The sequence below is a fragment of the Pieris rapae genome, chromosome 2 (genome assembly GCF_905147795.1).
Source record: "Pieris rapae chromosome 2, ilPieRapa1.1, whole genome shotgun sequence".
NCBI lineage: Eukaryota > Metazoa > Arthropoda > Insecta > Lepidoptera > Pieridae > Pieris > Pieris rapae.
In genome coordinates this window covers 4,418,236-4,445,546 of record NC_059510.1, presented here as the reverse complement: position 1 = coordinate 4,445,546, position 27,311 = coordinate 4,418,236, and the positions used below count along the sequence as shown (strand labels likewise).

At 31.1% G+C, this 27,311-nt stretch overlaps 3 protein-coding genes across 21 annotated transcripts in view; 2 read left to right on the top strand and 1 right to left on the bottom strand.

The window, feature by feature from the left end:
• LOC110996494 (glutamate-gated chloride channel) overlaps window positions 1–22,406 on the top strand; it is a 47,509-nt gene extending 25,103 nt beyond the window's left edge. The window contains exons 2-17 of one of the 19 annotated variants that reach the window (XM_045634410.1): window positions 6,505–6,592; window positions 8,323–8,412; window positions 10,345–10,433; window positions 10,636–10,731; window positions 11,424–11,488; window positions 11,565–11,717; window positions 12,057–12,207; window positions 12,697–12,837; window positions 13,309–13,383; window positions 13,803–13,955; window positions 14,140–14,292; window positions 14,505–14,719; window positions 15,608–15,658; window positions 16,587–16,589; window positions 16,780–16,890; window positions 17,205–22,406. In XM_045634410.1, the coding sequence (XP_045490366.1) occupies window positions 8,333–8,412; window positions 10,345–10,433; window positions 10,636–10,731; window positions 11,424–11,488; window positions 11,565–11,717; window positions 12,057–12,207; window positions 12,697–12,837; window positions 13,309–13,383; window positions 13,803–13,955; window positions 14,140–14,292; window positions 14,505–14,719; window positions 15,608–15,658; window positions 16,587–16,589; window positions 16,780–16,890; window positions 17,205–17,351 (1,683 nt within the window). In that variant the 5' untranslated portion in view covers window positions 6,505–6,592; window positions 8,323–8,332 and the 3' untranslated portion in view covers window positions 17,352–22,406. Of the gene's footprint in view, window positions 1–6,504; window positions 6,593–8,322; window positions 8,413–10,344; window positions 10,434–10,635; window positions 10,732–11,423; window positions 11,489–11,564; window positions 11,718–12,056; window positions 12,208–12,696; window positions 12,838–13,308; window positions 13,384–13,802; window positions 13,956–14,139; window positions 14,293–14,504; window positions 14,720–15,607; window positions 15,659–16,412; window positions 16,473–16,586; window positions 16,590–16,779; window positions 16,891–17,204 lie in introns of all 19 variants that reach the window. The other 18 variants (XM_045634409.1, XM_045634417.1, XM_022264175.2 and 15 more) reach the window with 18 other exon arrangements.
• A 494-nt stretch (window positions 22,407–22,900) lies between these two features.
• Window positions 22,901–24,760, top strand: LOC110996457 (ELMO domain-containing protein 2). Its single transcript, XM_022264124.2, has 2 exons — window positions 22,901–23,692; window positions 24,040–24,760. Exons 1-2 carry the CDS (start codon window positions 23,174–23,176, stop codon window positions 24,460–24,462), a joined length of 942 nt encoding a protein of 313 aa, XP_022119816.2. The 5' UTR covers window positions 22,901–23,173; the 3' UTR covers window positions 24,463–24,760.
• LOC110996456 (thioredoxin domain-containing protein) lies at window positions 24,462–26,862 on the bottom strand. The gene is made up of 6 exons (XM_022264123.2): window positions 26,548–26,862; window positions 26,170–26,355; window positions 25,840–25,978; window positions 25,498–25,659; window positions 25,285–25,410; window positions 24,462–25,173 (listed from the first exon to the last, which is right to left on the bottom strand). Exons 1-6 carry the CDS (start codon window positions 26,675–26,677, stop codon window positions 24,972–24,974), a joined length of 945 nt encoding a protein of 314 aa, XP_022119815.2. The 5' UTR covers window positions 26,678–26,862; the 3' UTR covers window positions 24,462–24,971.
• Window positions 26,863–27,311: the final 449 nt, after the last annotated feature.

The window sequence follows — 27,311 nt, the reverse complement described above, 5'->3', positions numbered from 1 at the left end:
TTTTTACGGAACAAATTTCGTTCGTAAGTTTAAAGGTAAAAATAATTTAATAAAAGAAATGAATTATCTTATCTTCACATATTATAGGTAATTGTTTTAATATTGCGAAAACTATTTTTAAAGGATAAGTATGGAGTTCCTTGCCCATTCTTCACAATATGACACTACCTATTAGGAGGGGCAATGACAGTAATTTTTTTAAGTTATACTTCTTTTGTCGCGTTAGGGAAAAATAATGAGAGTAATTTTTTACGATGCACGCGCAAAACATTCCGTCACCCTGAAGTTAGCTATAGACAACATTTTAGATGTTTTTGTGATATTTATATAGCGATATTTAGATAAAGATAACTTTTTTCAATTGGATAGTGTGTTATAATAAAACTTTCAATACAGCAAAAACCATTTTTTGTTAGTGTCATTTTCATACAAACCTAGAAAATAAATAAAAATTTTTTTTTCTTTTTACTTCTAACGCGTGCACATAAGTACACAAACGTTTTTTTTTATATTTTAAACATGTATATATATTTATAATATGAGATGCTTCCTATTCGTGCTTGCCTAAAACAAGGCCACTGGAAATAGAACAGGAAATAGAGAATTGATTAAAGAGTTTAAGAATTTACTATAGACATTATAACCATTATTACAGAAACAATACAGAAAGGTCAACAGCAACAATATGAATGTTATTCTTACGAGGTTTTATTAAATTTCGAATATGTTTCTGTAACTATATACATAATAATATGTGACATAATAATTAAACTACGTTGATAATTTGTCTTTATATAGAGGGCAATTATCCTTCTTAAGACATGGTATGTGGACAGTCATTTATTTCATACAAGAAGCACAACTATCAAATTGCATCAGCGTACCGCAAATTTCAGGAAAACCTCTGACTGAGAATCCAAAAAAACTGCCATAAAATACTAATCTGGAAATGTAGTATATAATAGCTAATTTTGATAAGCCAAGAGCTCGTGAGCCTAAGAGGTCAAGCTGAAATAATGCTGACTAAAGTCCCCTTGAAACTTGCTAAGAAGCCATTGACAGTTAAAGCAACCTAGACTTTTACTAGTTAATCTATTTGTCTCTGCATATAGCTTTTTTGTTTGTTAAGTGTCGACTAACACTTTTATCAAATTGCTCGAGTAAGCATTTTTAATGTTGTGTATTAGGTGTGTTGTGTATTAGTGCGAAGGCCCGCGTGAATGCAGTTAATAGAAACGCTTATATGTACTACAAATTTAAAAGTTTTTTTTATATAAATGCCATAGAACTTATAAATTTTAAATATCATATAATCTATAAATATTTATGCAGATGAAGATTTTTTTATCACTACATATTATAAAACAAAGTCGCTTTCTCTGTCTCTATGTCCCTTTGTATGCTTAAATCTTTGAAACTACGCAACGGATTTTGATGCGGTTTTTTTTATAGATAGAGTGATTCAAGAGGAAGGTTTATATGTATAATAACATCCATTAAATAGTGGAGAAGTACTGTTATTTTTGAGGTTTCTAATGTGATGTCGTAAATATTAATTACATTTTTTCCGCTTACATTGCAAATGCAGGCTGAACCCTACGAGTTTTATCAAAATAATGTACTAAGTATTGTACACATTGAAAAGGTCTACAGAAAAGTCCATGATGTCTATCTCTTATGGATAACCCACATTTTTATACACAACGTTCACAGATTTTCTGTAGTGTATTTAGTATCAGCATTGCACCCGTGCGAAGCCGGGCCGGGTCGCTAGTAAACTATAAACACATATGGGGTTCGTGTTTCGTTTTTTCTCTCTCTTCAGTCGGTAGCTCATGTCGGAGCGTCGCGGCAAGGAAACATCTTAAGCAAACTATCAGCTATCACCGGCTTCTATCAGTGCCTCTCTTATTACAGTGTACAGTTTTGAGCACGAAGTCTTTTTACTTTATCGGTCCATTTGGTTAGTCAAAAGTCTCTAAGACCTTTTGTATTTACAAATACGACCTGTTTTTATAAGTTCTCACCGCCTCTGCGCATTGTATGGTCAGAAAATAAATTGATGTTTGTATTGAATACGCCTATACATAAAAAAATTGTTCTGTCGTTAAACAGAAAGAGAGAGGGAGCGTGAGGAAGAAGCCTCTTAATGGGATACAGACCTTCAAACAAACATTTATAAATCATAAATGTTTGTTTGAAGGTCTGTATCCCATTAAGACAGCACAATTTTTTTATGTATATATATTTTAGAAATAAACAATATTTCCCACTCGCAGTTATAAAGTTTATCGCGAATGAATAAAAAGCATCTGCTTACACCCTTATTTATTTACGTAATTAAATTGGTTATAGTTAAAAAAATATAACATATCCGATAAATTAAGACATGCGCTAAATTTCCTCTTTCCATAATGATAATGCATAATATGATAAAAATGGCAAGTATTTGTCGTGAAATTCGGATTTAAGTAGGTATACTTTAGCAGAATTTTACATAAATTACAATTTATGGCGTAAATTACCGTTGTTACTGACATGAAAGCGTAGGGCACGAATAAGGGCAAACTTTGCTTTTGCTCGTTCAATTACGTCTCAAGTAAATTATGTTTAAGTTATTTAATATTTACAAAATTGCCTCTTTGCTCATTTATTCGTTTTTATCGCTTATCGTCTCATAATAATTTATCAAATCTTATATTTTGTGTTTCTGTTCGACTGGTCTTTTGGTATATATGTGAATAAATAAATAAGTGATAGTAAAATTAAAGTCAGATCTTTAAATTCAATAATACACACAAAATAAATAAAAAACAGGTAGAAAACAATGTAAAATATGCAACGAAACCTTAAATACAATTAACGTTTTCCATAAAAACGGACGATTTCTACACGTCATTAAAACGGTTCACCATGAAACTGTCAAATTCTATCGATTATTAACTGTCAGCACGGCACTTAAGTAATAAATAACATCAACAATATTTTTGAGAAACTGTCACAGATAAGAACATAAAGTTTAAGGATGTCATTAGACGCGGGTCATCGATTAAAAAAAACAGAATTTTAAAAACCGAATGGTCTTTTTTTAACAAAAAGAAGTGAATATATTACACGAGATTGTTTCATAGATTATAATAAAAATTGGGGTTAAAATTATATTCACTCACGGTCTGGGTTCTACTAATTGCCGTCCCAAATTTTAATGTTGTTTGTACATCGTAAGAGCTACAGTGTAAAGGGTCGGCCTAATTTACAGGAATATGTAAGTAATGTGTACATATTAAATGCGAATAGCAGTTACCCTACGAATAACTAACTGAACTTTGGTTTTTGTTGATTACCGCCTTTGAAGTTGCTCATACACACATGGTATAAGTTCGATTCCCGGCTAAACTTGATTACTAGCTACTTATGATTTAAAATTAAAAGGTAGATAAGTGGCACCTACCGAAAGTAACACCTACTCGCCTACTTATAATAACTACCGCGAAAGGCCCTTAGATCTAATGTAACTTTTTAATTGTAAAAATGCACTACAAATAATATACAATTCATGTATGCAACGACTGCCTTTATCGCTAATAAGCGAACCAAAGAGTTCGTATATATAATTTTTATTAAATGTCAAAATAAATTGTAAATCTGACCTAGTTTGGTAGCAAAAAGTTTGTGTAATGGAACAATAGAAGTTTCAGGAAAAGGCCAGTTGATAACTGTCTTTATGAAGGGTAAAGGCCCTGAAGGAACATTAAAGGCACTCAATCGTTCAACTGAAAACGACAGACTTCTGCACTTAAATGCATTTATTGCTACTTAAGCAACTCTGCGGTAGTTTGTCGAGTTGTTTCGCTTTTAGTTCTAACAAGCAAAATAGCAATTAATCTTATCTTTTAACTAAAATTTCTAAATCTTCCAATTAAATAAATTTAAATCTTAATCATATTTGATTAATTGTTGTGAATTATTATTAAAATATAGTACTTGCGCAACTGTTTGCTTGGATTAAAATTATAAATTGGATGATTTAAAACACGATTTATATGTAAGATACATATAAAAATAAAGTAATGAAAAAGGTATACCTAGCAGCATTCGTCAACTAAATATTGTTAAGAAAAGATAAAGTCCAAGTAAATAACACGCTACTCGTAGTTAATTTAAAAATGTTTTTATTGGAATAGGCGTAACATCCATTAAACAAGCAATTAAAATTTGTCTCCACGACATTTACTGCAAGGGAATAAATAGTTAGTCTCCGTTCTAGTTGGCCCAGTTCGTCAGTTTAACACTAACCCAGATCTTATGACTTGCCAACATTTCAGCTAGTAAGTGCTTGAAAAGAACCACTTTTCCAATAACGAATGTAACGACCACACAGCCCAAAATAAACGAGGTCATTTCATAACAATGTTAAACAGCAATTTCCATTTATAAGGTTTATACACACCTCATTATTGAATTAATATTACGTACCCAATTGAGGGGTTTACGATGTAACTTAGATCATTTTTGTATGTATTTACAAAAAACTAAATTTTGGATTGTACAAACAGGTGAAATCATATTTATATTGTTACTTCTATTATTGTGTCTTCTAAAATTTTACTGTTTATAATTAAACAATATGAATAAAGGAATCCTTTATTTGCTTTAAAGTGGTATGTATTGTGATGTATGAATTAAATACAACGCGGAATCAGCCATATCAAACTAGCATGCAAACCATAATGAAATTATTTATTTTGTTATATTCTATGGAAGATCGTCAAAACTTACAATCAAAGAACTCCTGATTATAGAAGCACTGTGACTATAAAAATCTAGTTCTATGTAACTTGTGGGGATTAAATCGTTTGATGCCCATGCTGTAGCCCCTCGGTAGATACAGGCAATCTTGAAATGTTTTGAATAAGTGTGGGTAGTTTTTTGCAGTCATAACTGATTCTTGAATAGATAAACTTGGTACTATCAATAGACCGAATTGTATAAAATTGGTCTATAGCTTACACACCCATAATGGTATTTTTCTGCGTAATAAAAACTTTCCTTTTTTTATCCCATAAAAGGACACCATAGAAAAACTGAGATAACATAGCAGTGATAAGCAACAATTGCTGCGTTTTTCGAGGCCATTTTGCGAGTTCAACGACTATTTTTTAAAGACACGTAGATACCGATACTATGTGTTGAATCCAAATAAGATTCAACACATAATATCGGTCTGGGATAAATCGCTCTAAAGCGATAAGGTCGCCAGTTGCTTTTCATTAATTTATGTTTAATATATTTTTTTTTTTTACCTTTTATGTAATGCAACGAAGTGTTAATAAATAAAAATAAATAAATAAAGATGAATGTTAAGCTAATGTTGAGCCTAGAAACTAAGTTGATAACTTCTTCAATTAACTCGTTGTTACAGGTTGAGCTTATAAGTTCGGCGATTATTATAATTTCGAAATCGTATATAGTTTTCGATAAGTTTAGGGGAGAAGTGTTATTTCTTTCATTTTCATTCACTTTTCTTAGTAAATGTGATCTTGGGATTGCGTAAAGGTTTTTTTTTATAACGAGTGATATAGTTTACGCAATCCATTGCTTGGCTTAAGTAAAAAGACGGACAGACATGCGCCTATTGATGTTCTACCTTAGTAGATGAAAAAGCTGCTAGGAACTAAATAATCTGGCAAATACATTTAATTACTAGCACGAAATCAAAACAAAGTTTCCATTCACTTCTGTAAAAAGAGAAATCAACCGAAAGAATGGCTTTTAAAACAAATAAATAGCTGAGCACTAAGCCGTAGAATAACTACGCCTTGAAAAGAACAACTATCTAAAAACCAATCGATTAAATGAAACCTATGTACTTATTTACTTTGAAGTTAAATTTAAATAATATCCGTTCAAGTGCACTCTTAAAAGGCTTCTTTCTTTACTCGTAACTATATTAGATAGATAATATTAGTGAGTATTAAAGTATACATAGCATGCCTCATTGACATCACATCTTAAAGAAATTAAATGTACCCATATTCAATTAACTGCATTATATTATTATATGTAATAAGCGAAATAAACAGTTTTACAATTTAATTCATTTTATTTTTAAATTACCCTCAAAAGATTTTTGGCCTCACACATACGTTGTTCGGTAAATAATCAGTGTATTTTCACGTGATTATTTTTTAGTTTGCTTTATTTATTTGTACTATATAGTCATAAGTATCCTGGTTTATTATCCGAAAACAAATAATATAAAAATGTATGCCTACCTACATCTACCTAATAATACAATAGCAATATTTGCTAATTTGGTGTAATATACAATATGGAAAGACTCAAATGTCTTCATAAAAGAGTGTATCTACAAGAACATTTTGTTAAAAATATTATATTCTCCCACATACATAACTTGTCACTTCTCTATAGCAATATAAGTTCTATGATAACATAATCATCAACATAACAGGTGTATATGTATATGATATCATTTTTTTTCAGATCTGGACAATATGTTAAGTCGGCAAAGTAAGGCGTGGAGACGTTGAGAGTTTTCACATGAGGACAATTTTCTGCAGTCAGCAGGAAGGTATTAAATTGTTAATTACTTAAAAAAAGATAAACTCTTAAAGACCTCGCACCTAAATTGGTTGCAAGTTTGTTTTAGTTGTCCTAAATTTAATTTCTAAGATAATAATAAAAAAATAAAAGTGTCAGTTATGAATAGAGTGTTACCAGGAACATTTTATTATTATTGTCTTCGATTTTTCGAGTACTACGCGTTCATAAAAAACTTCTTTAAATAAGTTAAACGGAGAAGCCCGTTGACCATTCGAATTATCAAGTAAATATTGCTAAAAAATTACCGTTTAAATTCATAATTTGTATTTTTAAATCACAACAATATTACCGAATGAATTCTATGAATAAAATTATAATGTTCTCTATTTTATTTTGACGGTTGTTTATTCGTTGGTCTACAAAAATACACTGATTTACCCATATTATTTGCACGAACTAACAAGCCCTTTCATGAAAGCTTTCACTTGTTCAACTCTTTGCTTATAAATTGCACTCATTTACACTCCTTTTCTACTCGTGCATTAGGTAAATTATTTTTATATGCATGTAAAAGCTTATTTTACAAATGAAATAATAATTTATACAGTACTTTTGTAAATGTAATATGTTTTAAGTGTTATTGCGTTATTATTATTATTTCATTTTTACTTTATAATTCACAAATTGTATACATTATATTTTGTCTAATTATCATATTGCAGAGAATTATAATCTGATCAACGAAAAGGTTTAAAAATAAAATTTTATAAATCTATCTAAATTTGCCTCTAATATAGCTAGTAGGTATATTTTATTACTCTTTGCTACTTACAGACAAACGAAGCTGTGATCGACACCTATGATTGAAATCATATTCTATCCTTATTTCATTCCTTTTAAACCCCTGAAAATAACTTGTTCAGCAAGCTAAATTTGAAAATAAATAAAATTTTGAAACATTTACAACGTAAACCTTTTGCTCCTCTCATTTGTACACTATTCTCCGCGAACTTGATTCTGTACTGTAAGCACAGTTAGGCAAGATACGATTAAACACTTAATTAAACGGTATATTATTAATATCCAAGTTTTTTTACCACTTAAGAGTTGGATTGACGTCATAAGTCCAAACTAGGTCATGTATTCAATTGAGGTATACATAAAATCATGTATTAAAAAATTGACCTTGCCACACGCTAGCAGTTCGCAATTTATTTACAAAGCACAAAATATTACTAAGTCGTAATGATTCATTGTAATGTACTTTGTATCAACCCGATGTTATTGTAGTAGTTTACCTTCAGAGTTTATTAGATTCGCCTTGTTGGTAATTAAATAGTGCTTTTGATTAGAGACTTTAGTAGACAGATGTGCTGTCGAACAATATTAAACAATCATTTCTATACTAATAATAAAAAGGATTTTGTACGTTCTACCGAATAATTTCTTAATCCACTGTTTGTATTTCAGAAGGTTTACGTTATCACTAGGTCCATGATAAAAATTTACGTTTTGTGTAATACGGCTTTTTTTATGAACGTTATTGTGTGGCATTTTACTATTCCTCGACCTCGAGTGATGTTTAAACATTAATAAGCATTTCTAGTATGACATATTGGAGTTGAGCAGTTTGGATTATGTTAAAAGTACTTTATATAAAGATCAAGAAAATCTTCAGATTTCTTCAGTCCTTAAATGAATTAATAATTTACATATCATGTATTTGAGAAAGAATAATTATTGAGAAAACAATTTCAGATGTCCTAATATGGGTTGGTCATGCGTCGTGGCACGCGCCGGAGCCTTCTTGCTGATGCTCACCAGAGTATCAGCACTCACATCCGACATGTAAGTGCCTATGGTTCAGAGCATGCTTATATAATGTCTATTAAACAAAAGTATGATTACTCAGTATATAGTCAAATTAAAATATTCAGTGTAGTGCAGTAGACACATGAACCTATATTGTTGTATAAAAACAATGTACCACTTTTAGCTTTTCAATAATTGGCCAAACGAAAAACAGTTAACTAAACCTAAATATAAAGCAAAGTCGTGTTAGTTACACCACTTATAACCCAAGATCGGCTGACACGATGTTACATATCTCTTTTTTGGTGGATTCTTTTCCGATCCGCTAACAGAATCAGTAATAAAAAATCGCATAAGTTATCGAATAACAGTAAATTAAAATTGATTTTTACGAATGCAGGCAGTATGTAGGGCCATCTAATGACAAAACAACGCATCATTTTACATTGAATTGTCAGTTCAAGAAATTCCTATCTTGGCGAGGAGAAGATGCATAACCAGGCTTCGAAGACATGTGTTACATCATCGAAACATGTTGTATATCAGAAACAACTTTAACATGCAGTATCACAATAATTGAATTGTTAGGCAGAACGAAGTCAGTCGGGTCAGCTAGTTCACAATATTATAAATAAGCGAGATCATTTTTACGAGAGTATTTTTACGCATAGTAAAATATACTACATCACATAAATTATTTAAAAAAAACAAAGGGACAATGCAAGCTTTATGGTTCTCAGCGGGAAACCTTTTTAGTTAGTTTACAATTGCAATATTTCAAGTCTATTATCTAACGGCCGCACTAACGATCATTAAAAGTACATGCCGGAAAAGTTAGCTTTGTTTGGTCATTGAAAAACCTTTTTGTTTTGAAACAATTAAACACCAATCTAATTTTTACATTTTTTTTTTCTTGTCCTACGGACTGGCACACACTATTACACATCTTTAAACATTTAACGAAGTAATATCTAATGCGGCTCTATTGTGTAATAGTGTGAAAGTGAAAATATATATATATATATATATATATATATATATATATATGCAGGTGGATTAGCGCTATGGATATTCTAAATACTCCTAAGAATATTCCGCGACAGCCTATACAAATGAACGAAAACTTCTATGCGAAAAAATACAAATGATATGTCATAAAAGTAACCCCACTAACATTGAATTCAGAAATATCACAAGTTGAGTAGGCCTTTATATGAATGGCACAAATGAGCAGGAATAAGGACAAGCGAAGGGCGGCCAAGCGTACACTCCCTCGTTTCACTTCAACCGTGATGTTTTCACATTTATAGCTCGCTACGGACAAGTTAAACATCGATGTTAATTTCTATATATCTTTTATATGGATATTCGTTTACTGTAATAATACAGTAAAATGGAGCGTGCACAATTTGACAGAAATAGTTGTATATATATTAAAAGAGATAGAGAAGAAGATAGAAGATACTTAAAAGATATAAAAATAACTCTTATATTTGTCAATGTTCACCGCTTACAATTTTATACAATTCATATAGTTCTAATTTTTTTAACATTATTCAGGATGGAAATTTAGCATTATGGGAAAAATGTATATACAGGCAACTTTTCTATGTAGTCGAAATAAGGGCCGAAAATTCTTATTCTGTAATGAAACTGAAAAGTCTTCATTTATACAATTGTTATTATTTTTATGTAAGTTCACAAAACATATTATATGTGTACAGTTGTTATTTCGTATGATAATTTACCTTCGGATGACCTTGCAAAACTAATTTTAGTATCATTTAATCAATAGTCAATTGAATATGTTATTGAATGGTTCCATGTTCAAGTTGTATGAAAGACCATAAATTAATACTTTTAATGCAAAATTATTTATTTCTGTGTTTCCAGCAAAGTTGTTAAGAAATCACTCAGGTATTTTAATATAATATGATTTGTACTAGGCCTAATTAGATACTGTTTCAGTTTTGCTGCGGGGAAATCGGACAAAGAGATACTGGACAATCTATTGAAGAATTCCCGCTACGACAAAAGACTGCTACCGCCAGTAGACGGTAAATATTAACATTTATATACCACACTTCTGCATTTTTGGCTTAAACCTATATTTATGTAGGCGTGGCTATTTGTGAGATTGATGAAAATGTAATGATTAATAACATTAACCAAAATGTTAATCTGTAGAAATTATAGCAACACTCTCAACGCTGTTAAAAAAAAATTAAGCTACGCTTACATGAATTGTAATTATTGCAGATCCAGTGTTCTGTTGTGGTCTTACAACCCCGAACGACACTTTAGCTCAGAATAGAGTCGGCCTCTCGTCCCTTCGGCCTCAGTCGCACAATCGTGGTGCGTTTTTATGTTTATGAAAAGAGAAATGTTAGAGCGTTTTACTGTGTTCACACTTATACATGCACGTAAATGTTTATCTCCACGCAATTTAGCCCGCTACGCTTAAGTATAAGACACTTTCCTTTACTGCACCATCCCTTTCTATCTTACGTTACGATTATAAATAAGATAAGCATGCAGTTAAGTTATTTTTACAGAATGAATAAAAGTTAAGGTTTTCTCTTTTCACAAACATGATAATTTGCAGAGTTTATTGGCATTTTTCATTTAAATATCGGATCTGCAATGGTTCTCAATTACGAGGTCAATGACTTTGCAAATGTTGAAGAAGCTTTCTTAATTTAGTAGATGAAACGTTTAATGAAATGAATTATAATTTCTTAATTTTACTCTGTATTACTATGCTTACGGGTATAATATTTACTATGAACTTTGTTCAATGTTGTGAATTTCAGCATGTACATCATAGATGTAGTTTTGTGTTGTGTGTACAGACAAAATATTTTGAATGGTATTAAGTGTGAATATTACTTTCAAAGGTATTAGACTTGTTTGTGTAATGCGTTTTACGAATGAAATCCCAGCGTATTGAAAAGCTTTTAAGTTCTTCAAAGCTAAAGGGAATTCTTCGGTGCTGCGCCGTAGTTTCAAAGGGCACATGAAATGTAATCATATTTCCTGGTTTTCAGGCGTCCTCACCGTAAATGTTAGCGTGCTACTTCTTAGTTTAGCATCACCAGATGAATCTAGTCTCGTAAGTCTTCTATCTTACCTTTTCTGTTTCAATTGATCTATTTAGTAGAATTTGTGATTTATAATTCTTCTTTCAGAAATACGAGGTCGAATTTCTACTACAGCAGCAGTGGTATGATCCTCGACTACGTTATTCAAACCAGTCTCATTACGACTTCCTGAACGCCATACATCATCACGAAGACATTTGGTTACCAGATACATATTTCATTATGCATGGAGACTTTAAAGTACGTTTACTTTATCTGTGCATACAAGCCTTAGACGAGAACTTAGATTGAACTGCAGTACTGTTTTGATGAACTAATGAATAATTAAAAAGCGTATGCAAGTTCTGACTATATGATTTTTTATTTCGCGCACTTTGTTAGCAAATTAAAGTCTTATATCAAAAATAAATTTTAACAAAGAGCAATAATTATTCGTAATCATGCGAGATTCCGATGTCGCTATATAAAATGTTTAATAATAATAGGAGTGTATGTGTTAATTTGTTAATGATATATTTGAATGTGTTATTTATTTACATTCTTCATTGTGTTATTTTTGTATTAATCGTTATCTTGCAGGACCCAATAATTCCAATGCATTTTGCGTTGCGTATCTACCGCAACGGCACAATCAACTATTTAATGCGTCGGCATCTCATTTTGTCGTGTCAAGGAAGGCTCAACATTTTTCCATTTGATGACCCATTGTGTTCATTCGCCTTAGAAAGTAGTGAGTACATTATATGTAAAAAGTTAAAATTGTGTCATTTACTCAGCAGTGGCGTAACTATCTTGGGTGGCACCCGGTGCGGAAGTTGGTGGTGTCACCCCATCGAAAGTTAAAAGCAATAATGTTTATATGCATGCAAGGACATGGAACACTTATTAAAAGATCACGAGCATGGGACGGGAAATCCCCACCACATCGTCAGGCTCTTTTGCATGAATCCCTGAATTCTAGATAGAGAATGCTAGTGGAGGAATCACTGAAAAATAAATTTTTATGCTAGTGATTTTATTTGTTTGTACATTGTTCTTAAAGTTGGGAGACCGGGTGGGTGTCACCCCAAAAAAGGTGATACCCGGTGCGGTCCGCCCCCGCCTCCCCCCCCCCCTTTTCTACACCACTAATACTCAGAAATGAGGGCTATCAATACTAACTACATTAGGAATTTCCCACGAACATAACTAACTTGATCTATGAAAATGTTTTTTTCAGTTTCATATGAGCAATCAGCAATAACGTATGTGTGGAAGAATGACGAGGATACTCTCCGGAAGTCTCCATCACTGACAACCCTGAATGCCTATCTCATTCAGAACCAAACCATACCATGCCCTATAAAAGCTAGTTGGAGAGGTAACGTTCATTTTTTGTCACAGAACATGCCAACATTGCTTCAAACAAAATTATTTACATTAACAATATGTATTTTATGTATAATTGTGCCTACTTGGACCTCGATTATGTAGCATAGTCCCAACATCCATTTCTTTGTTACAAGCACAACCTTATTCTTTGCACAGGGGAGAATACTCAATCGATAAAATATTCTGATTAACTCTTTTCAGCTTGGTCTTGTTTTTGTGAAAGTTTTGAGTGCAACTTAGGTAGATTTGATTAGAATTTAGTGTTTTCAAAATTGTAGCGGCTTACCAGAGTACGATACAGTAGTTAGTATCAATGTAATTTTATGAAACAGTAGATCGCATGTTTATGTTTTCATTACATTAAATTTTCACATATCGTAACTGTTTTATACGAAAAGTTACACTTTAAATGATTGAAACATTAAAAAAATAAAATAAACGTTAACGTTTTTGCAAGCAGCTGATGGTATTTCACTTTACGAGGATGACGAAGAGCTGACATGTAATCTTTGCCAGAGACGCTTTGAGGAGCAAGGTACTCAGGTGCACCGGATAGATTACAATAGTCCGGTGCTATATTGTAATATTCCCGCTTATGTATGAGTAAATGCGGTGTTGTGTAAGCGAGGAGCGATGGAATACCAAACAGCGAAATCAAATTCATACCCATTTTCACTTAACATCTGACTTTATCATTATTGTCTGCACGTATGTGAATGCACGTGTTAGTTGATTGTTAACTTTGAAAAAGTCATCACAATGCTGAAACACAAAGCGGGTACACAACACGCGTTACTCTTACAAGCAGGGTTGTAGTTTTCAATTACTTTTGTTTGTAGAAATTAATACAAGGCCACTGAATGGAGTTATTTAGAATTGATTAATAAAAAATCCAGTATTTTAATACAATTGGGAAATAAAGCACAGAAGTTACGAAAGAAATTCAATTCACAGGTAACTACAGCTGTTTAAAGGTGGATCTCATTTTTACGAGAGACCGAGCATTCTACTTTACTACAGTTTTTATCCCTGGCATTATCCTGGTGACCTCTTCCTTCATCACCTTTTGGCTGGAGTGGAACGCAGTGCCAGCCCGTTCCATGATAGGTAAAAATGGCTGGCAATTGGAATGTTCTCGGTCTTGCAACTGTCTTTACTCCTTCTGTACGTAGATGTGATAGCACGCTCTTCCTTCGCAGGCGCTTTATGTTGTTGGCAATGTACAATTGTAGACAAGGAATGATATCACCGTTTATTTTATATAATTTGTAGCCATTGCTTCGTATTTTAGGTAATTACAGCTGCCTAAGGGTGGACCTCATCTTCACGCGAGATCGATCATTTTACTTCACCACAGTTTTTATTCCGGGCATCATTTTGGTGACATCCTCGTTTATTACTTTTTGGCTGGAATGGAATGCAGTGCCTGCTAGAGTTATGATAGGTTTGTTCATTATTTATTTTGCTGTACTATTTATAAGACAATTTCATATTTCTATCGTTACAATGTTTTATTAGTTTTACATCTGCATGGCACATAATTTAGTATCGAAAAAATACATTAGCTATGACACTAGTAGTTTCGATTTCACAGCACACCGTATTTAATATAAATCCATACCAGAATGATTGTAAAACCCTAATGTTGATCTATAGGTGTTACGACAATGTTGAATTTCTTCACAACCTCCAACGGGTTCCGTTCAACATTGCCAGTTGTCTCAAATTTAACAGCAATGAACGTATGGGATGGCGTATGTATGTGCTTCATCTACGCTTCTCTACTGGAATTCGTTTGTGTCAACTATGTAGGAAGAAAACGACCTCTTCATAACGTCGTGTATAGACCTGGAGAAAATCCCGTTACGCAGGTGAATGTTTTTTATTTATAAATAATGCCTTTTTGTAACATTTCTGTGATTAGTAGTTATAGCAGCAAGCACATAACTCTTGATAATTTCTACGTTCTGATCAGCATTAGCATAACTAATATTTATGGGCTAAAACAGTAATCAACTTGATATAATATTCGTCGGCGAATCTAATAATGATAACTTATAAACGCTTGTTACATTACTTTAATTTCTTTAACGTTTTCTGTTAGATAACCTAATGAAATTACTTTTTTGATACCTACCCTTTGGTAGGTATCAAAAAAGTAACTCTTTAAACTCTTTAGTTTAGATATATTTCCAATATAAGTTAGACTTTAAAAAGTACTTTACACTGAATTGTATTGTCGGAGGTTTAAATCATTAAGATTTTTATAAACTACATAAAATAGTTATTTTGTGTTACGTTCTATTGTTTTTATTTTAACACATTCAGTTGATTTGATTTTTTTCGGAGTGTCAAGCATTATATCCTATATCTTTGCAATGTTTCCTTTTAAAATCCACAATCGCACGCTCTGTAACAAAAACTAATAAATTTATTATCTCCTAAATTTCGCATGTTTTCACCCAGTAATGCATGCTTTCAAAATTATACCTATAATTTTGAATGTGATTGTTATAAAGATTGTCACAATCATTACAAGACTATTTTGTGTGGCCGCGGGTACTCATAATTAATATCATAATTGAAACCAACATTCGGAAAAAGAAAACATTGCAAAGATGTTATAGATGTGAAAACAAAAAGAGACTCAGTGTGTTCTTATGAAAATTGTTTGGCCACAACAATCTAGTCTTTCACTTCTGCACATCGTTAGACCATCTGACACGAGTGAACAAACAGTCTGTATAATGTGTTCACAGCGTCTACCAGCAGTTCTCAGCAGAATTGGCATTATTCTGGCCAGTCCTTTGGTAAGAGATATCGCCATTCTCATTGGCACCGTCCAGATAACACTCTGTTATATTTATTCTTATACAAACGTCCTACTTTTTTGGTTGTCTGTATCAGTTTAATTATAAATTTTTCTATTTGTCCTTTTTTTCATTTCATCTTTTATAATAGCAATTTTTCAGTAGACTACACCGCTCCATTACACAGAGGAGTCTATAGAAAGGAATGCTTAGTTTCTCGTTTAATATTTTAATTAAAAGAGGTAAGTTTTGTATGGGACACTAATAAAGTAGGACTGTGATTAGATTTAGGACGCGACCTTTGCATAAATAAAGCTTTAATATTGAAAAAAATAAGAAAATATAACAGAAGCTGTAAAAATCACTATCAATTTTTAAAATCGCATGTCATAGTTTAAACTTTTTTTTAGATCGTAATTTAGTACTTGTAGATAACTAAAAAATTAATTAGCAAGTTTAGCCAAGCCTAAAGGTAGTGTTATTATTTTCTTATAGGATCTACAAAGTAAATTAACATAAAATAGCTTATCCGCCATAATTTAAACCCATATAGGCTATGAAATGAATCACAATGTAGTTAATATTGTAATTAACCACAAAATGCACGATGTGCATGTGAAAAACGGTTGAAACATGTAAATGACTGCTAACGAACAATAACAATCAACCAAAGCTTGTTCAAGCTACATTCGCAGCTTTGCCAACCACATCGTAAGCCAGCTTATCATATTAAACGTTAATATCATCGTTAAAGGAGGCGATGGCCATCCTCCATTGGAGAAATGAAACTCCCCAACCGGGACCGAGCGGTGCTGTAAGTGATGTCATTGAAACATCAATCCATTCGCCAACCACCGTACCATCTTAGACCTGATATCACAAAAACTAACGCATACTTTTGTTTTAATGCCTCTTCGGAATGCTACAGCCTGTAAGTAGCCTATCATTTACTTATGTATTTAGTAATTATACTTAATTAGCAAGAAAACATTATGAATTCAGCTAGCGTCCTGTCATTCACGTCCTGTAGCCTCGCGTAGTTCACAATTGTAGTTGTGACGGATTATCACTGCTTAACTTTGAGACTTCAATAAAATATTAATTTTAGTTGTTTTCTCTAGGGAGATAAAAAGCGTGAATCAACGGGTGGTGCGGACTTGGTGACCTGTACAGCATGTACGGGTGCACCAGGATCTTGCACTCATACGACAAACAACGGAGGTGTTACAGAGGTATCCACACTCTACAGTCACCTCGAAGCTTTTTATGCTTTTAGAACACACGCAACACAAAACATGCATATATGTAACATTTTTTGAAAATATAAGATATTAGGTACTCACAATGTAATCGGCCGTAAATTTGATTGGATAGTTTTTTTTAGGGTCTCACATTTTATGAAAAATTATTTTCAAATTCTTGAATATTTAAAGAATATTAATATAATTATTATGAAAAGTCAAGAAAAATACCATTTTAGTATACATTTTTGTTTTTATAGTTTTTATTTGCTGTCATCATTCATTTTCGAATTAATATTTTTCAGCCATGTTTCGTCCAGGTCCGTAAAAAAGAGCCTCCACATCCAATCAGAGTGGCGAAGACTATTGACGTCATCGCGCGCATCACTTTCCCGACGGCCTATGCCGTGTTTCTCATATTTTTCTTCATCCACTACAAAGCCTTCTCTTAATGCTGCCTTATCCGTACCCTCGATGTACATTTAACCGAAATGTACCTCGATATTTTTCTAAATCTACTCATTTATCACTGCTGTTTTGTACTTTGAGCAAATCACGAATCCTAAATATTTTTGATGAAGAAACAAGCTATTTGTGATTGTGATTATACCTATGAACTGTTTGTGACAAAATTTATGTAGGCGCATACAATTAATAGAGTCGTTGCTGCTTACCTAATGTTAAGGCATATTTGTGATAGAGTGTTAGTGCGATTGGAGTTTTTACAGGTTTTGAAATAGGTTCCATTAATTATACAAGACGAAGATCGTTTTAATATTTATGATAGAATAATGTGGGAACAAATAAATGTTAAATGTACGCAGATTGATTGATAACTTGATGGGTTTATCATCCTTGTAGTAAAGAAATCTATTTCAAACCTCAATTCAGTCCAAATGAGTATTAGCTATATTATATGAGAGATTAATTAATTTTATAAACAATAAATTAAGCTGTTCACCAATTATTATTATAGTTGTAGTATCATGCATTTTAGTCTAGTCACTTTCCTACACAATGTGATATTCTGATTTCGTATGGAGCGACATTATTACCAGCGTTACATAAAACACGTTTAAATGCTTAGGTTAAGGTTTCATTGTATGTTATTACTTGTAGACATTTAAACCTAAAAAGCTCAAATTGTTATGTTGTATAAAGTTTATTCACCTTTGATTTATTCGATAACAGTACAAAGTTATTGAAAAATATGTAAAATAAGAATGTGAGTCACATTTATTTACTTTGTCCCATATATGTATCAAGATGTACTTTATGTAAATTAAAAGCCATGAACATGCCTTCTAAGAAATTTAGAAAAATATTTTGTTTCGCCAAATTAATTTATGAAACAATGATAAATCTTAGTAAGAAAAAAAATGTACAATTTTAGCTTAGTTGATTTTTATGGCTCTGCGGTATAAGCAAGTAATATTTAGTATTAATTTAAATATAAACATAAATGATTTAACAAGGCTATTTTCCGAAATAATTTGATATGATTACTACATTAGTGCTCTCTATACTGTTCCATAGTTTAGCTTATATTTCACAACGTCCAAGAAAATTCTAAATAGTTTTAATATATTTTTATGAATTCAAAACTGTCTCTCACGTCATTTATTTGTGATGTTACTATCTATGATAATATATCGGTTAGCTGCTTAGGCAATCTGTAGCTCTACCTGTAGTTTATGCTTTTTGGGTTTCAATTTGGATTGGGTGATTAATTTGGAGTTCGAGGCACGGCTACAAATCGATGACACCGTTTTACTGATAAGTTTTTAAATAATTATAAATCATAAATACTAAGAATAGTATTAATCTCTCTGATTGTTTCTTTGTTAAATTGTTTTTTTTATAATCTTAAGTTAAGCTTTAGTTACAAAGTGTGGGAGCTTGTCGATAAACATTGTCATTGTTTTAAAAAAATTACCTCAGTACTTCAGTACTCAAAACCATGGCTTAATCTCCAAAATAAGTTTTTAATTTTCAAAATGTTTTAATCCGTCCAGCAACTGCTATCAAATTAGACCCTGTCTACAAGAGACCTGTAGAAGTTATTATAACCTATGATAAAAGAATTTGCGTAAGTAAAAAAAAATCTACTACTATCACTTAGCTTAATGCAAATTAATACTAAAAATGCAGACGCTACAATTTACTTGAAAACATGCTACTAAGGGCATGCTTAACTTCTTAATAAGAGTAACCTTGCTACCTATTTAAAAACACATCATTAAAGATTTCGCAAGCACCTTGCCACGGCTTATCACTTAAATTATGCGGACCAAAGTGTCAACTGTTTTAAAGATAGTAATTAAGTAGGCATATTGGTAATTTGTATATTGGAAGTACCTATATAAGAACACGTTTTGGCTGTGCTTTGAATATTATGATAGTATATACTAAAGGTATAAAATAACAATTCAATTATGTACGTAATTATTTTGCTGGCGATAAAAATACGAAAGAGCTTGTACCTACACGAACGTAGTAATTTAAAGAGTATCTGAGCGAATGTTGGATGTATGCCAATTCAGCTTTAATATTAATCGAAAATTAAAAGAAATTTGAATATAACTCATTCGTAGAAATTAACTTGATAACGTGAAGTAAAATCTGTCGTTAGATGAACTAATTCGAACGCTACTTAGCCCTTAGCTAACATATAAATGCCACTTTTTGAGCTAACGATTATGACGTTATGCGAAAAAGTGTTATCAAACTTTCCAAGACATCATTAACACATTTATTATTTAATGTGTGCTGATTATTCTATTTTGCCTTTAGTATTTCTTTAGGCTTACTATCAAAATTAGATTCAGTACTAGGTATTTTTAATAATCCATAACATTTCAAACAACTCTAGCACGAACTTATATATTTTCATTAATAAATCTTATACCTGAGTACGATAATGTGAATTTGGATGGAATATATTGACTCAATTAGTGTATTCGTACTAGGTACTATTATATTCTAAACAAAAATATACTACATGATTAATGATGTTATTTGGTTCGTGCTACGGGTTCTCTAATTGCGCAGATGTAAAGGCCTGACTTGAGTTTAACTGGTCTCTAGATTTCTTATTACTTTGAATGTTCTAGTAGAATTCCTTAGATTTTTTAAATACTATCACTTCTAAATTGGTAACGTCGGCGAAATTCCCCGTTGAGACTCAGCATTCCTATTTTTATAAAAAATAACAACGCTTTGCTTAAATTATATTAAGGTAAAATTACATATCATTCGCTTTATAAGCTGCAAAATTATATATATATTTGTCATAAAATATAATGGAGAAATTTGTAACGGTGAATGATTTTGATGATATCTATGTATTCGAAATCTTTACGATATTTTGTTGAAATTACAAATTCTACAATTGAAAATACTTATATAAACTATACATGTTATGATATTTTAAATTTATGGGTACAACCCGCAACCGTTTTGCTACAAATTTTAATATATAATTTTCCACACTTAGATATTTAAGTATATATTATGTACCAAGTACCTTCCTATCCTCAAGCGCCTATCGCTTTTATGAAAAATACCAAATAATTAATCACATAAGCATATAATTCTTTAATTTTCTTTAAGTAATGTTATAAGGGATTAAAAGACAGATTTGGTGGTACTCAATGTCATGCATCACCTTTTCTCTAATAATAGATTATTAATTGTCGTGACGATGTAGCTCTGCAACAACCAGACCGATTAGTTAACGCCTGAATTTATTATATGTGAACATAAGACTTTATTCAGTAGCGGTAGACAAAATTTATTTTATATGAACGACTGTGACTACGGCAATCTGTTTATATTGATTTATAGTTAGAACATCTATCTACATAAAAATTATTATTTAATATCACCACATTTTGTGACTTTTAACGATTCTGCCCTTGTATAATCATGATTGTGTCAAGAGATATGAAAGGGTGTTAGGACTCTACACCATAAGCATTGCAACTTGGCTGTTTTAATATATATATATATATATATATATATCAAAATTTTGAATGTAATGTTTTTGTATATATGCTATGGAATTGTAGCGTATAAAAATAGATACCTCTTGTCATAATCTTTCTACTGCGTAAGGTTTAGATATTGTATTTAGACATTCAGTTCACCCAAAAACACATTAGTGAGATAATGAACGCTTTGGTAGTTTTTAAATAATATTCAACAGTCAACAGCCATTATGTAAGAAAAAGCACTCTATTATATCATTGAATGTTATTAAATTTAATTGTATTGAAGCTTTATAATAAATGAGCCCATTATTTATTTCCACAAAAAATTAATAACAAGATTCATAGTGTAAACTTTATCTAACGGCACTGAAAGGACGTTATAGTGAGTCGTTAAATGGGGAGAAGAAAATTTCGAAGAGAAAAAGAATTAATTTATTTCAGACTAGTGTCACAAAATAACGTACACAGCTGCGCAGTTTGTACTAATTTTAGAAACTTAAAAAGTAATTTATTGCACAATTGTTGTCATTATGGAGAGTGGGTGTACTGCTGTGTAGAGTGTATCATTGTATGGTAGACATGCTAAACCATTCAAAACCAATTAATTTCGACGCTTGCGGACTTCGTCGTTAAATCGAGGTACGTTACATGAAGTTTACACTATATGTGGGCAAAACATTACGACCTGAAGAACAGTGCTGTTTAATTGTAAAATTTAAGGAACCGCTAGAAACCCTGACATTACCTATTCCTAAATCTTAAATGCAAAACGGAAGTCAAACTTTATATTAATTATTTTAATTGTAACAAGAGCTAATTTGTTTCTTTGCATATCATATTTTTTAGTAAAAACTAAAAAAATATACTCAATGAACTGTAAACTGTAAAGTGATAAAATAACATAACATATTAATGACATGATTTGCTATTCATAGAAAATTTACTCCTGAAAACAAGTTATTTATTTGATTAAAGTAGTCGTAAATTCGGATTTTTATGGTAAGTTTAATTTCTATACAATATAGCAAAATGTTAAATTAAACCTTCTTCAACCACGATAAATTAGAATGATTGTTAAATTCATATGCTAAGTAAATTAACCTCAATCTTGAGAAAACTTAACGGCATCGTTGGTTCAATACTTGCTCGACATAAATTTAGTGTCTTATACATGCATCCTCACGCAACACATGCGCACGAAAGATTGTATTATAAATGAATAATGTGTATTGTTGTATTGTAAATAATATTAATGTAAAGGTTATCAACTACAATTTTCAATAAATAAAACACAAGTTCGAAATATACATAGTATTTCAAATTACACCCCTATAGTACAAACGGAGTCAGGTCTCCCGTGCAACAAGAAAATGTCTACGCGTCATATAGCAACAAGAAGAGAAAACTTAAAATATAATTCCGACCTAGCTCAAAAGTATATTTTAATAAGATCTCTATAACAACAATTACAATTTTCTGTGAACGAAATATGATTAAATGCACAATCATTCCAGGCCCGTATTTTTTCTTTAAAAAAATGAAAATATCGATAATTTATTATTATTAACTATTAAATAGATATTTATTTACAAAAGCCTAATTTCATTATTTAAATTAAATTTAGCTTATTGATTGCCAAAAACGATTGAAACCCATACTTTGAAGCAATAAACGAATTATGAAGACATGGGTCTCAAAAATCTTCTTTGATATTAAATAGTAAATCTAAATTTAGGAAAAGAATCGGGAATTTTTCGTCCACAAATCAAATGAACATCTCAACTTCATCACGATTTTATAGACGCTTTAAAATCTTCCCATAGTGTACACTGTACATCTCTGTAACATGAATAATTCATTACTACTATTTAATTAATTATTAGAGTAGCTATACTGAAATGTCTAACTTTGTTAATATCAACAGTATGTACTGTCCCTGACAGTGAGTTTTGAGTTTTAACTTCATGTCCTGTTAACTGTCAATTTATGAAAATGATTGTCGGCAGACTTCAATAATCAATTATTAATATTTCAAGTTTGAAGTTACAAAATTAAGGATTATGAATGAACAATGTTTAATGAATTTTATTATTTGATTAACCATTGTTCTACGACTCTATCTACGATAACTTATACTACTAACAAAAAGTATTGGTTTAAAATGACATGACTAAAGAATACATTGTTGTAGCGTGGACGATACCACTACAACCAACGTACCAAGTGTTAGGGAAAGCTGTTGCTAAGCATTGGAAGTAAAACAAATAAAATACGGAGTAGTAATGGTATTTTTTAACCTTTGGTCTGTAATACATTGGTACATAAGACCGTTTGTTAAGTGGATTTTAAGAAAAACTACCCGTTTATGCGAGCTCCAACGGATATGTTATGGTGACAAACCTGGGGCTCAAAGAACTTGTAATGTAGAAAATTCATTAATGCTATCCCATACAAAGGATGTAATAGATGTTATTTCATTCTTAGATGCCGTGGTCCTTGAAAAAAGATTTATGCCACAAAACTTTGATGATGTATTGTATCCATCAATAAATATAATTCTGCGAGCTAAACAAATCAATACAAAATTACACCCAAAATTTGTCCCAGCATTTAGACAATGTTTACAACAGATTTGGAGCTATAGACAGTTAATTGATGACATTGAAGAATTACGGTGTACTCAGTATGATAGTAAAAACTTGGACCATGAGGAAAAGTTGATCAAACTTTGGAGCCTTTTACAGCCTAATGTGCTCCTAGAAAATAGAATAACAAAGCAGTGGCAAGAGATTGGCTTTCAGGTATCACATTGTTATTAAACACATAATACAGTCAAACCTGGATAAGTGAAAGATCAAGGGACTATAATCTCATTTTCTCTTATAGGGGTTTCTCACTAACCTGAGTTTCTAGCTTATAGAGTTACAAAAGGGGTCTATCTTTGGAGAGGCCTATGAAACCATAAAAAACAACAATAGACATACATTTGATTTGATGGAAATGAGAGTCCCCATACTAAGGCCTAATGATGGGACTTGTAAATACACTTATTACTTAATAGTTTTCTCACAGTTGTCATTTAGGTTTGACTGTATATTTATACTGTTCTCATATACTTAAAGTAAACAAATGTGTGTTTTTTCCACAGGGAGATGATCCAAAAACTGATTTCCGAGGAATGGGTATCTTGGGCTTAGAAAATCTTCTATTTTTTGCTACGGAGTATACACAAGTTTCAAGCCATGTTTTGAGTCACTCCCAACATCCAAAATATGGCTATACTTTTGCAATTGTTGGTATAAATTTAACTTCAATGGCATATTACTTATTAAAAGATGGTTCAGCGAAAACATATATGTTTAATGCAAAACATTACCTGCCCAATATTGACCTATTTCATAGATTTTATTGCTATTTATTTTTTGAATTTGATAAACTTTGGATAGAATCTAAACCAGAGAATATAATGGAATTTTCTATGATTTTTAAAAAATTCGAAAATTCTATAAGATCACAATTGTCAGATCCAGCATCTGTTTTTAGAATAAATATAGCAATTGACACAGTATAGCCAAGTAACATTACTTTATTTTAATTACTCAATCAAAGATTCATAATTATATCCTATCATTTATTAAATTATTATTAACATACCTAACATGTGGAGGTCTCATTGTCATTTTATCACAATTCTGTTTATGCAATATATTATTATTATAGACTATTTATATGTGTGATGTAATTTGATCTTTTATTATTTAGACAATTATGCTTGCAAGGTTATACAGCTATGAAACATGTATAAAAAATAACTATTAAATGTCATGTATTTTAATGAGCTTTTGCACTGAATAAAGTTTTTAACTAAATCTATACTCTTATTTAAAAATAATTACACTAAACTATTTTTATAACTTTTTGGGTAAGTGCAAGGGTAGTTATAGGCCACATTAGAAAATAAACATTTTTTTTTTGTATTCTCTATTTGAAAAAATATAAAAGTTTTTTTTGTCAAGTAAAATGCCATCTGGAGAGATATGGACGGATTTAGAAGTGGAAGTAAATTACTAATATTTTTAGTTACTTCTTTTTCTTGTCTTTCTTGACAGTTTTGGTAGGTTTTGACTTTCTAGCTTTCATAAGTGCTATTATAGCAGTCAGTGCAACCAGACCAAACCCAGTGACTCCTATCTGCCAGATCCATGGATATTTTGCTAATATCTCAACTCCAAGTTTTATTGAAAACTTTATCATCTCAACACTCCAGTCCACAACATCATCACTGTGAACAGATAAAATGCTTACTTAAATATAAAAAATATACAAAGAAAAAATTTTACATACGTGTAAATGGTCAACTTTTGCTATACTAATAATTTTCTTCTCTACTTACAATGGTGAAGACAATAGTGGTACAGCCTCCCCTTTAACATTTTTATACCAGTCTTGAGCAAAAGTTACAAATGATTTGATATCATATTTTGGTAGATCATATCGATACACTTTTCCCAGGCGAAAGCTAAAATTCATAAAATAATTCAGTTGTGAAATTACAATTTATATCATTATATTTTCAAGGTTACAATAAAGACATTTTAATGCTTACAATAAAAATGTTGGCAACTTTGACACTTTAAATCTCTTAGCAGTAAGGACTCCTGCTAAATTGGAATCCATTCTAGCTACATTTACTCTTCCACGCAATGTAGCTCCAACACCTTCCCATACTGCATGAAGTCTTTGACATTCTACACAAGATGCACCATAGCTAAAATTACAATGTAACTTAATATATTTAAATAATTAGTAATAATTATTTTAAAAGAGATACTTGAAATGGTTGTGTTGTAAGTAATATTTTTATCTAAATATTACCTAAACTGTTTGTCTATGTAAATCCTGTAATAAAAATATTTTTTACTAATGATACTATTAAGTAGATACTTACAACATAACAAACCAATCTCCAGTAGTGGCACCAGTTGCGGCTTGTGTTAAGTGTTCAAATATCTTATCTGTTAACTCTTTAACTGATGGTGATTGATTTTTTTCTAAGTAACCATACATCTCACCCTCATCAGCTTCACCTAAAATGTTACATTTACATTGCCTCAACATAATTAAAAGATACGGTTATATCTAGATATATATTACATATTCTAGATAATTTTGTATTCATTTTTCAAGAATTAAAAATTAAATAAATATTAATAAGTATATTTTTAGTAGCTAAGACTGACTTCTGCCCATTTCTTCTAATAGATTTTTAAATACATACCATTATAAAGAAGTGGTACACCATGTCTAAAGAATACTAATGCTGGTTCCTTAGTTGGACTATAAAGACGAGCTAAATGACTGTTTACCACCTTAACTGTTAGAGCATTTAACTGCTTTTCAAAATCGGCTTGTAAATCGTCCACAACTCTTTCCAATTTTTCACATTCTTTGCAATTGGGTTTATCTAAAAAGGAGGTTTTTCATATTTAAATAATTCATATTCTGGGAAAGCCGGGCTACACTTGTTATTTACTAATAAAAAAAATAGTCTATATACTATAGCCAAGCTTTCAATCATTATACCAAATGATATTAAAACCATTTAAGTGATAATTTTATTTCATTGTAACTTCTTTTTTGTTAATTTAGTACTTACTGAATACAGCAACTAGTTTCTCCTTTTCTTTTATGAGTTGCAATAGTTCATCGTCACTAACACTCCGCAATTGATCACTATCTACACGTAAAACATACAGTAGAGTTAAGAAACAAAGTTTTAATTGCATTTTTCAAAGGTATTGAATCAAGGTGCACCGACTGCAATGCTGGCAGTCTTACATATAATTATCTTTAAGTTTTATATAATAATATAAGTTAATTTTTATCTTATAAAATATGACCCTGAAAATTATTCTGAAAACATCACACGTTAATTATGAAGCGTAGCTATACACTGTTATTAGCTATAGAGTACACTTAACACTATACATCTATCATTACACACTTACAAGTTACAAACTACAGAGTACATACACACATTCAATTTTTTTTTTAATTTTATGACCTGGTAACAAAGACCTTTAAGTCATAACTTACTTGTAAAATGTTCAAAAAATGTTCCAACCTGTACACCATAAAATAAAATTGCTGTAGACTTTAGATTTCAGATTAATAAACATTGATTTTATTCAATTTATAGAGTATTTTTTAAGGGACCGGAAAAATAATCTAACAGGAAATTCAAATTATCATGAGGCGTCTGTATGCAATATTATACGGGAAACTCATGGCAAATACAAAATTGTTGTAAGCAATTCGAAAAAATTAGATTAAATGATCAAGTCACTGTTATATTTTTATTTAATATGTCTTTAGTATTGTACATCATCAAGACATCTACGACTACAAGTGGGAACAAAC